Source organism: Protopterus annectens, chromosome 1.part0 (genome assembly GCF_019279795.1).
Source record: "Protopterus annectens isolate FY-2018-M chromosome 1.part0, PAN1.0, whole genome shotgun sequence".
Lineage (NCBI taxonomy): Eukaryota > Metazoa > Chordata > Ceratodontiformes > Protopteridae > Protopterus > Protopterus annectens.
Window position 1 is genome coordinate 1,769,444,698 of NC_056725.1, and position 18,826 is coordinate 1,769,463,523.

The 18,826-nt window shown below is 39.2% G+C and overlaps 1 protein-coding gene across 4 annotated transcripts in view; it reads left to right on the plus strand.

Moving 5' to 3' along the window:
* Positions 1–18,826, plus strand: part of KATNA1 (katanin catalytic subunit A1) — a 1,196,718-nt gene that overhangs the window by 82,488 nt on the left and 1,095,404 nt on the right. For all 4 annotated transcript variants that reach the window (XM_044069365.1, XM_044069348.1, XM_044069341.1 and 1 more), the window contains one exon: positions 399–568. In XM_044069365.1, the coding sequence (XP_043925300.1) occupies positions 410–568 (159 nt within the window). In that variant the 5' untranslated portion in view covers positions 399–409. The remainder of the gene's footprint in view (positions 1–398; positions 569–18,826) is intronic.

Here is an 18,826-nt window from a genome sequence, read left to right on the forward strand (position 1 = left end):
ATGGAACATAGGAAAGCATGTTTTGTGTGTTTGTGTGCATACGCATAGTCTATTTGTACATAAACATATATGTAATGTACATTAAAGGCAAATGCTGAGATGAATTTTGCATTGTTAAAACTCCATGGAAAATGGGAGGAAAATATTAAATAGGGTTGTCACAGGAGATGGGTCAGGTAAATGTGTCTAGAGAAGGCCTGTAGGGAGCAGGTAGGTGGAAAAATGTTGGTGTCTTTGTGTAGAGGAGCCATGCAGGATGACTTCTGACATCTGCTTAACATTTTTTTAAATAAAATTTAAAATGTATAAAAATAGATGAAAATGAGTAAAAAAAAGCCATGATGATTTACAACTTTTTAATATTTTAACATAAGTAATTCTTATATTTATTTTTCCAGTTTTGCTGACAATGACACTGTTGATCAGTGAAAATGTAAAACTTGCCCGCGAGTATGCCTTACTAGGAAACTACGACTCTGCTATGGTTTATTACCAAGGAGTACTTGATCAGATGAACAAGTATGTTTGCTCCGTCAAGGACCCAGTTTTGCAGCAGAAATGGCAACAGGTATGGCCATTTTATGAAATACAAGTATTTTAAATTTATCTGTATGCATTCGTGTAATCCATTCATAAGGTTGAGTGCTTGCTTTAGGAAAATGTTACTTAAATCTGTGAAGACTGGCTTGAGAGTTGGAGCTCTGCACTTTGAAGGAGATAAGATCTTTCTTTTATTAGTGGAAGTAGCAACCCAGTCTGTGCTCTTGTGGAAGTGAAATGAGAAGTAATGTCTGGCTAGTGGAAAGGTGCCATTCTTGCAGAGACTGTATTGTAATATATGGGATTGCCATAAATTTACTGTTGTACTATGCACAGTCTTGACTACCATGTGCAATAAGTGTATAACAAGAGCTTTTGTTCTGCTTTTTATCATTAACCAGTTAATGCTTTTGGTTAAGGTAAGTCTTATTTTTGACTTTCAACACTTGTGTGCTTCCATTACATTTGGTTAATGCATATTTCAAGTAGCTATTAGTAACTATAGCAGTTATTGTTAGAGATTCTCAATGCTGTGCTGCTTGTGTATGTTTTAGGTTGAATGCAAACGTGTATTTTTTGTTTTGTGCATTCTTCTGCATGGCTTCCTTTTTAGCTAAGTGTTTATGGTTATAGTTCTGCATTGACATCATAACGTGCTCTTATTTCTCTACACCCATCCGATTTTGGTAGATTTTCCCATATGGATGGGATTTTGTTCTGTGTCCCCCCATTGTCCTTCAACTTATTGCTTGTGCTTCTGGTGAAGGCAACCCTTTTCCGTTGTTGTTAATATACCCCTAAGAATTGATCTGTTAGTTTGAGCTCTGGGGACATGTGTAGATTGTAATATGGCCTTTGACCAACATGTAGCCAAGGTAGTCAAATCCTTCTGTCCCCCAGATTATAAGCAACTATATGGCATCCATATCCATGGAAGTTATAGTACCATTCTGCACATCCCTTATCAGAGCATCAGTACAATGCCCCCTTTTGGCGTGTACCTGACTAGGCATATGTAATGGTTGGAATATCTGCAGAGGTTCCTCACAAAGAGAATCCAGGGTATTTACACACTTTCTCTACAAATCACCTTGGAGCTCTGTGCCTATACTCAGTCTTCTATAGATTGTTGAGAAGTGATCTGTGCTTGGCATATAAAGCATCCTTAGATCCAACTCTGATGGAGCTTTTGCACATCTGCAAAATGAGCAGCACCAGCAACACTAGAGCCAGGGATTTGAACTTTGACTGTGACGTAAATAGAACATGCTGGTGAGACAGATAATGCGACTCCCTCAAAGGATTCTCATGTATTCCAGAAACAGAGTCTACCCCTAACCCTTTTCAGATGTAACCCTGACCATTGGATGGGAAATCGCAAATTAGTCCCATGACTGGGCCTGATGGCTGACAGAGGTTGACTGTAAACATTCCCTAACATAATCCGCCACACACAACTTCTTAGCAACCTGCTAATATAGCCCCCATTTAAGATGTACATGTTACAAGGGATGCCATTGGGTTAGGTTGCTTGGTTAGGCTTATAAAGGCCCTGGTGGTTGTTAGCGTAGAATATACATATGCTGCCAGCCTCATAATGTTAGGTATTCTAAAACAGTGTACAGACTTCCTTATGCTTAGGTGGTGAACTACTTGAACACAAATGGGTATTTGTGAGAAGTGTATATATTTGAGAGATGAATGCTTTGCTCTCAGAAAAAATGTGAGCAGTGCATTGATGCCACATTCTGTGCACCCAACCCTGGCACAGAATGTATTGCCATATGCTGACAATGTAAAGAAGTCCATAACTACGCCTCCTAGACCCATAAGGATTAGGTTTCTGCACATATTTTGCCTTAAACAAAGAGTTACTTTGAGACCAAAAGTTTCAATTCCAGTACACCAGATCACTATGGAAACAAAAAGTTTTAGTGATTTGTGATTCCATAGTGACACACACAGATTCCCACTTACTAGACTGGGAAAAGATGGGGTGACGGTGAGTAGTCTTTCAGATGCCAGGATCTCTGTGGCTAAATGGTGCTTTGGACCCTTGTCCCAGACAAATAACTACTGCATGGTAGTTATACATGTGGGTGTGAATGCCTTGGGGTGAAAAACCCCCGATGGAGACAAAGCGGCTTCTGAGCTCTTTATGCATGCCAAAAATGCAAGGAAAACCTGATACTAAGTGTAAGCCTACCTTTTCTACAAATGATGCCTAGGTACAAAGGAAAATTGTTGGCTTCAGCAGTTGGCTAAAGGATTGGTGTCATTCTAGAGGGATCCATTATGTCAGCAGACCGCCATGTCCCAGAGCTTAACCTGATGCAGTTCATCCTGTAGGTGTCCATGTAATGCTTCATAGCCTGCTCAACATATGTCGAGAAAAGTCTTTTTAGTACCATTAATTATGCAACATTGAACACCCCTCCCCCCCCCCCACCAAATGGTACAAAGTAATTTAAACTTTAGGCTGACACATCTATAACGCTTGAACACTGGGGAAGAAATGTGGCTTTTCTATCCCAGATTAACAGAGAATAATCATTGTCTGCAAAAGCATGTGCTGCCTTTATACATAATTGTTTCACTTTCTTCCACAGAAGAGAGAGCAGTTCTTTGATGAGCACATAGGCCAAGCACTTAACAGTAGTCTTGGGCTGGTAACTCTTCCGCCTTTTTGGTATAAATCCTGTGCTTTCTTTCCAGCTGAATGCTCATTTCTTGAAGCCTGGTTCACTTCCTAAGGACTCTTGTCTTGGTAAGCTCTCTGGTATATTTACAAAACGTAAAGTGCTCCTTCATGATTGATCCTCTAAGCTGACTATATTTATTTTTTCTGCTGTCTCTTCATGTGCTGCCTTGAGCCTGCCGAGTCTCTCATTGATAGTACTTTTCTTTTCCTGCAGCTCTGTCCTGCTTGTGCATTTAACCTCTTCCCATGATCACTGTTCATTTATCAGTCTACGTCACATAATATGCAAATGTTCAGTCAGCTTTACCATTTACTCTTACATTTTGTCTTTTTTCTGATAGCTGAGCTTTAGTTTCTATCACTCGTACTTGACGTGCCAAAGTCTGCACCCCTTATCAGGCCACTTGCATGGAGATGCCCATCCTCCTGAAAATTAACTTTCTTGTGACTTTTTGTTACCCCGTAGACATTCAGTTCCTTTATCCTAAACCACTATATCGGAAGCTAGCAGCATTGAGCAGGTCAAATGTATCCTTTGACCAACTATGAGAGAGAGCTAATGGGTAATGCTCCTATTAGCCCAGCACCATATCAGAAGTCCCCCGTGATTGATTGATTACTTTTTTAAAGCTACTCCTGTACTTTTTTTAAAGCTACTCTTGTACATTCTTAATTATAAACTTATTACTTCTGAACATGTTACCAATGTCATCAGGCTGCAGTGATTAATGGATTTACTGCATCAGACCCATATCCTCCCTTCCTGCCTACTTGCAGATTTCCTCCAGCTGATATCAATCTCATTTGTTCTCATGCAGTGACAATTCAGACATTGTACTGGACCAGAGACTAAGGAAGCTGTTTATCCAGGCAAGACCGAAGGCTGTTTCCCCACCATCTGCAGACTTAGTCTTAGTGCAGTCATATTGTACAGTGAATGTCTTGCCAATTCTCCCTATTGGCAGCTAAACTAGCAGTCTGTTGACCCAAAGGAGGGGAGTCTCTTAGAGTCAACCTTCCCTGCATCAGCAGTGCATACTAAATGCCTTTCCAGTCCTATATCATAACAGCTATACCTTCCCCAACTTCCAAACCAGTCGTAGGACCCACAGAGCTGCCATCATATGTTCAAATAGCAAGGTGTTTCTTAACATAAACCAACTGCCTGGGCATGGAACATCCGCTTGCATCATATTGAGACTTTGTGCTTTTCCACTGTTTTAATGCATGTTTCCATGCAACTGTGATGAAAACTACCACATGGCTTGTTGAATTGTATACGTGCAGTAGGGTTCATAGCAGCTTTGTTCCTTGAAGCAGGGTCACACTACACAAGACGAACCTCCCTTCCTGCTCCCACAGGATCGGCATGTTTGTTCTTCATTGCCAGTTCATCCCGCTCCCAGGTAACTAATCAAACCTATACCACCTGGGTCACAATTCAGGGCTGTATCACTGCCACAGACCAATAACATATGCAGCTTTTGGGAAGTGTCTGGTGGAGTTTATTTAGTATTGTATGTTTTGACCACTCCTGCTCTTCTTTCTTAGACATAAATGTAGGTAGAAAATGACTGCTAATGGGGGGCACACCAACTGCAAAATGGTGAATATAATGATTGCTATTGAGGATGCAAAATTACTTACTGATTGTTTAAAATCAGTACTTGGTACAGTTGGGGTTTTGGTGTCACTAAATGTAGAATTCCCACATTTGCAGGTGTATAGGAATGTAAGTTTGAGTCGAAAGGGCTTATGGGGTAACTTGCCTCATGAAAAGTAGCAGTTTTAAATGTTGCTGTGTTTGAATTGGCTTTGCACATGATGGAAGGCCATGCTTCCAGGATAGCATCATAGGGAACTAGTGCCACAGTCTGAATTACTGGTCAGAAAAGTAAAACTTGGTTGTAAGGCCGGACAAGGCATTGTTTTTAAACTGTTTTCCTGACATAACTCCAAATCAAGATAGCTGCACACTGATTAAAAGCTTAACTTCAGCTCTCCCAGTGGGGAAAAAAAAACTGAAAGACAAGGGACAGCCAATTTTTTTTTAGTAATATCAGTTACTGTCTAGTAAATGCACTGCCTGGATGCCAGAAAAGAAGAAATTGAGAGTCTGAAAGAAAATCTTCTAGAAAAGGTGAAGAGAAACCACTGACCTGGGAAGAATCCTACAGCTTTTCCGCAAAAAAAGTTAATTTCAAGCTCCATCTTTGGTGCAAGAGAATACAAGTCAAATGTGCTCAGGGGTGGTTTCAAATAAATAGACTGAAGGAATGTAATAACTCAAACAGAAGGCTGGAAAATGGAAGAAGCTAAATATTCAGATGAGCTGATAAAACTGCAAAAATCAGAGGTTGAAATGAAGAAAAGCCTAGCTCAGTATGAGACTGTTCAATAAATGTTTCAAAAAATGGTAGAATTAGAGGACCGAGCATGTCGGGAAAATCTGAGATTTACTGCTGTACCAGAGAAGCTAGAGGGAACAGACTGTTAGTTTTATGAGGACACAAGTAAACAGCTGGACTGGTATTCCACAGCAGAAACCCTTAGTTAAAAGGGAAGCATCATGTGTACTCTCCAAATCTGTCCATGAGAAGTAGCTAAGACCTGTACAAGTAACGATGTAAACCTACCAGCAGAAAGAGCGGATCCTGACAAAATGATGAGTAAAGGACAAAGTATTAAAGGTTGGAGACTGTGTGTTTGTAGAAAAATTCACTGTACACCAGGCAGAAGAGAAATTTATTCCAGCAATCTGAGAATGTTGATTGCTAGGTGGGAAATTCAAGCTGCAGTATCCAGCTTTTTTCAGAATATTATTTTCCCGGAGATTCATTTTTGATGCAAAGAGGATAAGAAAGAAGTTTTTTTGTCCAACAAAAAAGTGAGCTGTCAAGCAGAACAGGACTCTGCTTCTCATTCTTCTGATAATAAAGCACACTGAGAAACTTTGCTAATGAAACCTTTTCCAGTCTTCCAAACGAAAATGCTTGAGAGAGAGAAAAACAAGAGCTGACTAGAAAAATCTGGAGTACCTTGGAATTGAACCGGAATCTGGAATTGGGAGATGGAGATTAGCCGAAAGAAAACAACCAACACGGAAATTTGGTGAATAAATGTGAGATTGCAAAGCGTCAACCGTACTTGTGAAATATGGCTGTGTCAGAAAAACTGAAGAGATTCTGACTTTGTTAATGTTTTGGGAAGCTGAAAGGTATTTCTTCACTTTGTCATTTAATGTTTGGAAGGACACTGATGAGGGTAGGGGGAGAGAATGATAAAAGGGTAACTAAGTAAAACCATTTCTGTTTTAAACAGCATTTCTATGAAGCTTTTCATAATACAAATTGCATGTTTTATAGTAAAGCTTCTCTAGTTCTGCTTTTAATGAAGATACTAAAAAATGTTATGTCTTTCTGTTTTAGTATTGGTAACTTAAGTATTGCAGTACAAAAAGAAAAAAATGCTAGACAAAAGCATGTTTAAGTTAATAGGCTGTAATCATGGGTTGTTGAAGTTGTGGTGGGGTTGCAGAAGTACACTGATCATATATGTAGAGCTGATGTTTTCTCTCACTTTTGCAGAGGTGAATGTCTGGATTAAGACTGTTGGCTTAAATCTAATAAGTTTTAAATAGAAACCAGTAAATAAGAGAACACTGAATATAATGCAAAGTTTTCCTATAGCAATATGTTTTTCAGCTTGTCTCTACGGAAATGCAAAAGACAAAATGTAGTCCTCAGCTACAGGCGTCTAAAGACAAGTTGATAATAGGGAAATAAAAAAGCTAGAACAGTGCTTTCTTCAAGGCTAAAAGTTAATGTTTTGTGAAAGCATGCAAGTTTTTTCACATCTGAGTAGAATATAAAGATAAGAGCCAACACCAAATGGTGTAAGTAGAAACAGTGGCAGTAACACTCATCTTAGCATGGATAACCTCCGTTTCATCTTAACTAAAGCCTGTGTTTTTAGCTGTTTGGGATATTTGCTCCTATTAGGAGTGTTAAACTTTTATTTGAGAATGTACATAACTTAATGCAAACACACAAAACTAACAGGTTATGGGGTGTTGCGGGGATTTTTTTTTTATTTGAGGGTTTTCATTAAAACAAAGTTCTGTAAAATGCGATGTATGTTCCAATGTTGATGAAAAGAATAAATGTATAAAGGATTAACCTGCCTAACATTAGTGAGTGCATATATCCCAAAAGCTGGAAATGAACATTTAAAAAAGCAGCCCTACATAATCAGTGGGAACGTCTTGGTATAATGGCAACACTTTCCATATTATCTTGGAATGTGAATGGTCCTAAACGTATAGACAAAAAGGAAATGAGTATTTGCACTGTGCATTTCTTAATATAATTCAAAGTAGCAACACCACAGGTGACACATTTGGGAAGAATTAAACATGTGAAATTGATAGATTATTTCAGGATGGGTATTCAGCAGACTATCCGGGATAGAGGAAAAGAGTCCTACTTGTATTGCTAGAGGAACTCCAATAGTGATAGAACTGGCAGAAAAAAAAAGTTGATAGCAGATTTGTGGTAGTAAGGTGCTACTACCAAGTAATGAGAATTATGATGGTATGAATTCCAACTAAAACTGCTGTTGTGGAGCTTACAAATTTGGGAGAAATACGCTTTCAGCAAGGAATATTACTTATAGGTGGCGACCAGAATTTGATTTGCAACAATGAGGATGTATATGGGTGGCCTAGAGGGGGAAGATATAACAAAAATTTAGATTTCAGGAGAGAATTTTGAAGATGGAAGATATTTGGTATGGAAGACAGGAATTCAGTAGTAGGAGCTAATAAATAGGCTAGACCAGACTGCAGTTAATGTATCACAGGAACATGTGTATTTAATTGAGAACTTTGATGCACGTCCAATAACTGTTTCACATCAAGCACCAATTAATTACAGAGATAAAAATGCAGGGTACTGAAGTAAAGATGAAACACTGATGCTTCCCCACCTACAATGGATATAAGTGTACACACCCCTGTTAAAATGCCAGGTTTTTGTGATATAAAAAATAAAACCACAATAAATCATTTCAAAACTTATCCCACCTTTAATGTGACCTATAACCAGTATAATTCAATTGAAAAAAATAAATCTGGGGGGAAAAAAATATAAAATGTACAATAAGCTGGTTGCATAAGTGTACACACCATTAATCTAATACTTTGTTGAAGCACCTTTTCTTTAATTACAACATTCAGTCTTCTTGGATACACACCTGCCATCAATTAGAGACCCTGATTAACCCCAAATAAAGTTCAGCTGTCCTAGCAGGATTTTCCTGACCTTTACTCCGTTGTCTGCTATAGCAAAAGCCATTGTTCGCGGAGTGCTCACAAAGCATCAAGGGGATCTCATTGTTGAAAGGTATTGGTCAGGAGAAGGGTACAAAAGTTTTCCACAGCATTGGATATACCATGGAACACAGTGAAGGCAGTCATCAAAAAGTGGAGAAAATATGGGGCAACAGTGACGTTGCAAAGAACTGGACATCCTCCAAAATTGATGAAAAGACGAGACTAAAGCTGGTCAGGGAGGTTGCCAAGAGACCTACAGCAACACTGAAGGAGCTGCAGGAATTTCTGGCAAGTACTGGTTGAGTACTACATGTCACAACAGTCTCTCGTATTCTCCATATGTCTGGCCTATGGGGTAGGGTTGCAAGATGGAAGCCTTTTCTTACACAGAAAAACGTCCAAGCCCGGCTAAAATTTGCAAAACGATGCATCAAGTCTCCCAAAAGTATGTAAGAAAATGTGTTGTGGTGTGTTGAGACCAAGGTTGAACTGTTTGGCTACAATTCCAAAAGGTACATTTGGTGCAAAAACAACACTTCACATCACCAAAAGAATACTATCCCCACAGTGAAGCATGGTGGTGGCAGTATCATGTTTTAGGGTTGCTTTTCTTCAGCTGGAACTGGGGCTTTAGTCAAGGTGGAGGGAATTATGAACCGTTCCAAATACCAGTCACTTTTGGCCCCAAACCTTCAGTCATCTGCTAGAAAGGTGAGGATGATGAGGAATTTCACCTTTCAACACGACAATGACCCAAGCATATATCGAAATCAACAAAAGAATGGCTTCACCAGAAGAAAATTTTGGAATGACCCAGCCGGAGCCCAGACCTAAATCCAATAGAAAATCTGTGGGGTGACCTGAAGAGGGCTGTGCACAAGAGATGCCCCCACAATCTGACTGATTTGGAGAGCTTTTGCAAGGAAGAGCGGGCACATATTGCCAAGTCAAGATGTGCCATGCTGATAGACTCCTACCCAAGAAGACTGAATGCTGTCATTAAATCAAAAGGTGCTTCAGCAAAGTGTTTAAGGGTGTGCACACTTGTGCAACCAGCTTATTGTACATGTTTTATCTTTTTTTTCCACTAACAGATTTGTTTTTCAATTGAATTGTACAGGTTGTAGGTCACATTAAAGGTGGGAAATGTTTTGAAATTATTTATTGTGGTCTCATTTTTGTACATCACAAAAACCTGGCATTTTAACAGGGGTGTGTGCACTTTTTATATCCACTGTACCTGTTAAAAAAAAAAAAAGAGTAATATAAGGAATGGGTGGTAGAAATTAGTTATTAGGGAGGGTAGAAAGTACTGTAGAAGTTGAAGCTAGTGAGTGGGATAATATGAAAGTGGAGTTTAAAAATAGGGTAGAAATAAAAAGATTATTTTTGACCATATAACTAAAATTATTTAGAGGGGCTGATAAAGGTTAGTGTTAGAGAATAAAAAGAATCTCACAGAGCAAGAAGAGGCACAGTTGCAGAGTGCTAAAATGAAAATAAGAAGTACTTGGATATGCATAAATTTAGAAAGTATTGCTGTTAAAGCAACTGTTTTTTGATAACTCCAGAGCACAAAAACTTTTGGCACAATGACTTGGGCAACAGAAAGTATTGTTGCCCAACTTAGAGAGCCTGCAAGAAATATCCAGAGATCTGGCAGAGGTATTACAAATGTTTTGGAAATTGTATGAACATTTGTATAAAGTAGAGAATTGGGGAAAATCAAGAAAAAACACAAATGGAAACATATTTTATAGAAGCATTAAAATACTAAGGTTATAGATGTACATGAGGCTCAACAACTAACAGTTAAGATAGGAGGAGACGTGATAAAAGTGGTGATGATTAAAGTCACCAGGAGTAGATGATATTCTGGTGGAAGTTTGGAAGCTAGGAGGAAAGAAAGTGATAAATATATGTAAGTTTTTTTTCTTTCAGTATTTTAAAAGGAGGGGGGAAGCACCAATATCCTAGAAATTGAAGTGACCCTAATACTTATAGGAAGCTCCTATAGGCCCATTTCAGTTTGAAACCATGATTGTAAAGTGTTTGTAATGTCTAAAAGAATGACAAAGATGAAGCCAGAATTGATATGGACCAGTGTGGTTTTGTGGATGGAAGGCGAATGTGACAGCATTAATAGACGAGCGATGATCCAGAGGGAAGCAGAATGTAGCAAAATACCACTGCTGTTGATGAGTCTTGATGCAGAGAAAGCATTTGTCAGAATAAGCTGGGATTTTGAGTAGGGTAATGAAAGTATTTGCATTTTCTGATGCAATAATGTTGATTAGAAGGGTATATGAGGGATCAGAGGCAAAAATCCAAGTGGAAGGGTTTCTGTTTGATAAATTGTGTCTTAAAGTGGAGCCAGGTAGGGGTGTCTTTACTATCAAAATGTTGACCGGCAACGCATTGTTCCAGTCACAACATCGAAAAAAAGTATGAATGTGAGAGTAATCGACTACACACAGTCAAAGCTGCTGAATGAATTCAGCAGATTCGACATTGTCGAACAGAGCACCTGACTGCCATATAGCATCACCCTTAACGTGAAACTCCTGTAGTTAACATCACTGTTTTGCAGGGGGCAAGCCCCCCTGCACCCCCCTGTGGGGGGCTGCACCCTTCACACCCCCTGCTTAACTATATATTCCAACTTTGAGATCACACTACAGTGAGGAAAGGGATGAACATCCCACACTGCACTACCGTGATCTTTGTGCAGTTTTTCGAGTTCTTCGCTGATATGACTTTTGAACATGGTAGGCTCGGCAACATGGAAATTCAGACATCTGTAATACGTTTTTCCATGTTCAGAGCATCCACGTTAGATATTATTATAGTAAACCAGGTGTGTTCTCTTTCCCCTTTTTGTCGTTTGCTTTTATATTTAGAACCATTGACAAAGAAAATAAGGGGCTCAGGAATTCAAGAATGTAATTGATAATGGTATTAAAGAAAAGTTGGCTTTATTTGCAGGTGATATTTTGTACCTGACAGAACCAGAAAAGGACATCCGTGTTGTGGAACATTCTGAAACGTTTCATTTTTTCAGGATGTGATATTAATGAAGACAAAGCAAAAATTATAGCTATAAATTATGTACCCACATATGAAATTGTTCAGCAATACCCATGTTTATGGAAACATAATAAAATCAAGTATTTAGGACTGTGTGGTTTAAAAATGATTCTGTTATCGCACCTAAGAATTGTGGGAAGTGACTAAAAGAAAGATCATACAAAAACTGAGAAACTGATAGCTCTTGCCTATGGATAGTGATATCCCGATACAAGCAGTAACCATGTTTTTAGTCCCTTTAGTTTTATACACAGGTCAGGCATACTTTTACACAGGTCAGGCGTAATTTTATCAACCGGAGTAGAAGTTGTGAATGTTTAAGAGTTGAAGGATTTTATCTGGGAGGGGAAGAGGGCAAGAGTCAAGTGGGTAAGGTGATCCTTCCAATAGAACAAGTAGGTTAAGGATTACATGGTTTGAAGGGATATTTTGGAGGTACACAGTTAAGGCTGTTAAGTGTAACACAAGCAGAAAGCTACAATTTAAAAGTCAAAAGGGATAATGAGCCCTGTAATATTTACTTGGTATCATACAGACTTCTGAGAGGCCATCTTTGATTGGCATCTAAGGCATCCATGGGCCCTGTTTTGATGAATCTTTTGCAGATTTGTAAAATGAGCAGCATCAGAACCACTAGATTAGATTAAAAGTTCTACATTTTGCTTGCAACTTAAATGGTACATGTTGGAGAGATGGCTATGTTTCTCAGAGAATTCCCATTCTCTGGAACAGGCTCCCCATCCATGTGAAGTAGAGTTCCTCCCTATCCCTATTTAAGTGCAACTAGGACCACTGGATGGGTACTCCCTGCTCTCTTTCTGATGGATAGAGGCAGTTAGAAATTCAGTTTGTAAGGGATGATTTAATGGGTCATATTTCCTATTTGGCTAGGCTTTTAAGGGCTTCAGTGGTCGTTGACTCTGTATACACCTTTGCAGCAGGGGGGTAATTCAAGAAATATGGCAAGAGTTTAATTTTTGATACAAATTGTTAAGGCGAATAACAGTCCTACAGAATAATATATAAAGTATGTTAATTAAGAATTAAGCCAACATATGAATGGAGAAAGGAGATCCTGCTGATAGGAATGATTGCGATACAGGTATAGAGAATAGGTAAAAAGGGGGCTGAAATTTATTGGAGGAAACTGGCAAGCAACTAAAGTATTGGGAACAATTAAATACAGAAGGAAAGGTGATGGAATGAGAAGAGACCAAGAAGACATCTGGACTGCAGGCTAGAGATTACTCTATCAATCCCTGATACGGAAGGTATAGGCAAAGAGAAAGGGGTAGTGGAATCTTAAGTGAAAGAGCTGCACTGGTTAAATTTTTTTGTTTAAATCTAGAACGGTATTTGCTATTTGAAAATAATGGATAGTTAGGGCATATGAAGTTTTGCATAAGTATAGGAATTGGGCCAGAAAATATTGGAAAGAGATTTAGATGAGCATTTCACAAAGAAACAATAGGAGGACACATTTATGGTCCCAAGAAGATTTGGGATTTTTGCACGGAAGTGTTTGCATTGGTACTTTTTATAGAGCAGACAGACTCCAAATACTTTTCCTTAGGTGGCAAATGTTGGTGTAATAGATAAGAAAGAGGTACCTGGGACATATGTTAGTTTTTTTTCCTCCCGTATATTCTTAGCTGCCATAACAGAGTCATTTTAATCCATACTCCTAAATACTTCATTTTATTGTGTCTTCATAAATATGGGTATTGCTGGACCATTTCATGTGTGGGTACATATTTTACTGCTATTGCCTTTGTTTTGTAGGCATACCCCCTCAAAATATCTAAAAATAAGAGTCTCCTGCCTGAAAGAAACTACACTGAAAAACAGTACCCACTATCTACCTGAAGTCCATCCTACAAGTGGCCAAGGTTGTCCTTTTACTGTACTGTTGTTATATTTTGTCCTGTAAAATGTTGCCCTGGGTCCCTTCTAGTAAATTGGCCCCCTCTGTCTTATTTTTCAATTCAACAACATTGCCCCTAACACAATTTCTAACCCTAAATGTAATCCCTGAATACTGTAGTTGGACTCCACTCTCCCACTCATAGCCCTGAAACTCATACTCTGTGCCCTCTACCTGCAGTTTACAAATACCCTGTACAAGCATATAACATAGCCCAGTTATAGTCTATAGTTTAGTTCTAATATATAGCTTAATCTACTGCTACAAATCCATTTTAAATGTTTATTACAAATTAGACACTGTATACTTACCAAAGCCTAAGCCAACTCTTGGAGTCCGTGTTAGCCCTGCTGGCTGCGATCGGGCTTGCTCTGCTCCTCACCCTGCCCCCAATTCCCACCCACCCCCTCTATCTCTACATTTATAGATACTTAACCACACCCCATGCTAAAATATCCTATTACCTTCTACTTTCATACTCTCCTCCCTGTCTCCACTATCCTATTAGCCTCACCTAACATTTCTCTCCACCCACTCCATTATCTCTAATTTGGCCATCAGATCTATTACTGTTGTCATACAAACTAAAGTCCAAAATAAAATACTCCTCTCTCATTATATTGTTCTACTCTTTACTACCTATTCTGTTCACCACTTCTGTGCTCACCTTGTATGAAAACCATATGTTTACTATCAGTACCCTAAAAGCCATACTGTCACTCCAGCTTTAAAGTTTCCCACCTTCAGCCGTGTTGATAACAAAGGGTATAGCCCAACTTGGTCCCTCTTTCAGTATACCAACCTCTTGCACGTTACCTCTCGATCTAGACAATGCTACAAAATTTTAAACTAACTCCTGAGGCTTATCATAAGGTACAGACCAAGCCTCATGCTCAGTGGAGACATTCACCTCAACCCAGGCCCATCCATCTCAGATAAATACACCCCCTCCACCAGTGACCTAAGCCATAAAACTATAATTAGCAGACCAAATAACTCTCTCCTGGCCTGTCATCTGAATATTAGAAGTATTAATAAGATACATGAACTGCATGCTCTCCTGGCTGTACACTCCCCTGAGATTCTCTATCTGAGACCGGATTAAAACCAAACCCTACAGACAATGAAGTGTTACCAGGGTATAATATACGCAGGCTGGATCGTGCTTCCAGGAAGGGGGGTGGAATAGCTATACTCTACAAATCTGACCATAGTTGTTAATCAACCACCTCAGATTAATAACTCTGAAATTCTTGCCACTAGACTGCAACTTAACAGAAGCAAATGCATCAACATCTGTATGTATATCCCCCCCAGGTAATAATGTAGCCATGCTTGAAGATACCCTTCACTGGCTATCATGTCATTTTCCCCAAGAAACCCTACTACTTGGAGACTGTGTAACCTAGATTGGTGAACGTGTTCCTCAGAATTCCCTTCTTCTCACAAACCATAACCACTCCTAGCAGACAAGGTAAACCCAAACAAAAAGAAAGCATACTTGACATGGTTCTAGTAAATAGTAACCCCCAACTGTACACTGTTGGTACCCCCCAACTGTACACTGTTGGTACCCTCCCCGATGACCTAAGTGACCACCTTCTCACTTACATAATTAAACAAAAAGCCATCAACAACCCTTACTCAGCAAAGTCAGAAACAAAAAAGACTTTGACCCTGCCAAATTCCAAAAGGAACTTAACTCCTCTAACAGGGCTATGCTAAAACACCTCCCCTTAGAGGAGGTGGTTGTATATTTTAACAACAAATTTCTTGAAAACCTAGATTTGCATGCACCTGTTCGCTCAAAGCATACTAAAGCAGAAACTGCATCATGGGTTTCCAAAGAGTCTAGGCAAAAAATTCAGTAGAAACAAAATGTGGGCTCGATGGCGCTCCACTAAAGACCTCCATGATCATATTAAATGCAGGCAAGCTAGGAATGAAACTAAATAATCCATAATGCAAGACCAAAAACAATACTGTTGTAATTTGCAAACTGCTAACCAGAATAAGCCTCAAAAGTTCTGGGCAGGCCTGAATAAGTTACTTCATCCGGGTAAAACATTGACACCTAGCCCTGCCGCTACCATTGATAAAACCCCTGAAGAGGTCTCGGATAGTTTTAACTACTTCTTTACTGAGACAATTCAAGCCCTAGCTAATCAATTACTTCCTAGATCCTCTGGCCCGGATAGTATCACCTCCAAAAAACTACTGTCGTTTAGCTTTATACCAGTGTCCACAGCTCTGATCCGTTCCTTGATCAAAAAATTAAAACCTACCACACTCTCTGCCGACCAACTCCCCGCCGAGTACCTACAAATATCAGCCGACGACATTGCCTATCCAATATCAATACTAATTAATCATACCATAGCAGAGGCTAAAATCCCCACCATTTGGAAAACATCCTACCTAATCCCACTACATAAAGGAGGTTCATCCATTGAATTCTACAATTATAGACCAGTTGCTATACTTTCTCCACTTGCAAAGATAATGGAAAAATGTATACATAAACAATTCCTGCACTATCTAATACAAAATCACCTCATGGCTGATACGCAACACTTCTTCTGACCACACCACAGTACGACCTCAGCCCTACTGGCCTTTACCAATACCATAAATAATAACCGTAACAATAACTGCATATCCTCAGCCCTCTTCTTGGATTTTTCCAGGGCATTTGACATGGTTGATCACCAACTTTTGATTGACACCCTGCAAACTTTCAGTTTAGACTATAAGGCCCTTCAATGGTTTTACATTCTACCTCAGTGGGAGGCCGCAAGCTGTTCTCTGGCAGAACAAGCTCTCCAACCTATTGCCAAATAACCTTGGAGTACCACAAGGCTCCGTTCTAGGGCCCCTACTGTTTTCCATCTTTATTAATGACCTGCATACTGTCATCCCAAATGTCACATGTGTTCAGTATGCCGATGACTCCACCCTGGTTTGCTCAGCTACATCTCCCTCAGACTTGAGGTCTGCTACCCAGTCCACATTTAATTCTGTGGAAAACTGGCTCTCTGATCGTAGATTGTTATTAAACCCCCAAAAAACTAAAATGTTAGTATTCTCACCAACACAAAGGTCTACTGTTTTTACCTTCACCATAAATGCAAAAGATGGCACAATAATCTCCCATGACCCCTTTACAAAACTACTAGGTGTAGTCACTGACAACAACCTAAAATTTGACCTACAAGTAAATCAAACTATCAAGACCATCAATAAAAAGCTTGGGTCACTGTATAGAATAAAAGCCTTCCTAACCCCTCCAGCTAAGATTGCTATAGCTCGCTCTCACCTACTTTCTACACTGCTATACGCCCCCCCCTTCTCTCCAATCTAAACAAGACTGTATTCAACAGACTGTCAAACCTGTTTTAATCACATTGCCAGATTTGCCACTGGCCTGCCTTTTAGAACACACCACTGTATCAACCTCAAACAGCTTGGGTGGCTTGAACTACCCAATCTAATCCAATACAACCTTCTGTTCACGGCCAATAAAATTTTCTATAACCCAGATCATACACCAGCTCTTAGAAACTTTAATCACCTCCTCAAACTAGTAATTCAAACCATCAAAATTAACAATGCAGCTGGTGATGCCCTATTCGCAAACTCTGCAGGTAGAGTCTGGAACTTACTTCCAGCTGACATCACTATGTTCTCCTCCATTGGCCAGTTTAAAACCAAACTTAAACAACACCTGGCACTAAACTGACTTTGCCACTGTAATAAGCCTGACTAACTCTATTTAAGAATGTTGAATAAACTAGTAATCTAGTTAGTCTATTTTTCCCCTGGCTGTAAACAGGGGTAACTTTTTTAACCTGTGAACTTGTGTATTCATGATGGTCCATGTATACTGAGAATAGAAACAATATAGACATATTTACAATCTGTTTACCTGGAGATTTTATTTTGTAATTTTTATTATATCTGTTTATCGTGGAGCTTTTCTTTTCTGGCCTCTGCTGAAAATAGACACTTATCCAGTCGGACTATCCCGGTCAACAAATGTAAAATAAAATAAATAAAATTTTAGCTTCATTAATTTTGTATCTCAAGACTATTTGAAACTGTCTTAAAATGTTCCACAACACTGTAATGTCCTTTTCTGGTTTTGTCAGGTTTAAAATAATATCCTCTGCAAATAGATCCAGCTTTTCTTTACTACTATACCAATTATATCCTTAATTTTCTGAGTCCCTTATTTCTTTGCCAACTGTTCTAAATATAATGCAAACAACAAAGGAAAAGGACACCCCTGCACGTTTCCTGTAGTCAAGCAGAAATTGAGAGGATCCCACCCACTTCAGTTTTCGCCTTCGATCCCTCATGTATATTTTGTCTCCAATCCCTCATATGTACTCCTAATCAACCTTATAGTTTTATCAGGTAACAGCTACTTCCATTGCCCTGCTCATGAAGTCCCAGCTTACTCTGTCAAATGCTTTCTTTGCATCAAGACCCACCAACAACTGTGGTATTTTCTTAAATTCAGTTTCCTTCTGGATCATCAGTGTTCTGATAATGTTATCAAATATTTGCCTCCCCTCCACAAAACCACACTGATCCATATCTATCAGTTTTGGTACAACTGTTGCCATTCTTTTAGCCTTTACAAGACGTAAACAGTTTATAATCATGGTTTAGTATTGCAGTTGGCCTGAGGGAGCTGGATCCGATGTATCTTTACCCCCTTTAGGTATCACAGCTACCACCACTTTCTTCCAGGATGTTGGTACTTCTCCTCTTAAAATACTGTTAAAACATTCTAGAGCTTTACAGTTTTTTTTCCCTCCTATCTTCCAAACTTCCACAGGAATACCATCTATTCCTGAGAATTCTCCTGTAGATTGGTTGTACATCCACCATTTTTCTCTCTTGTCCTCCTATTGTGTTAGTAATTGAGCCTCATCTACCTAGAACCCTGCACATTTAATTCTTCCATAAACTTTTCCATTTGTACCTTTTCTTGATTTCCGTATTTCTCTGCTTTATACAGACTTTCACAAAATTTCCAAAATATTTCTAGTACTTCTGCAGCATCCCTTGTTATCTTCCTTGTTATATGCTCCCTAAGCTTTGCCTAAACCCTAAACAGGATAACCTGAAGAGTGAGGGGGACGGAGGGAGGGAAAGTGCAGAAGAATGAAGTCTACTACTCCGATGGAACGTAAAGGTAAGAACATAACTTCTTTATCTGAAGTAGTTGACTTCA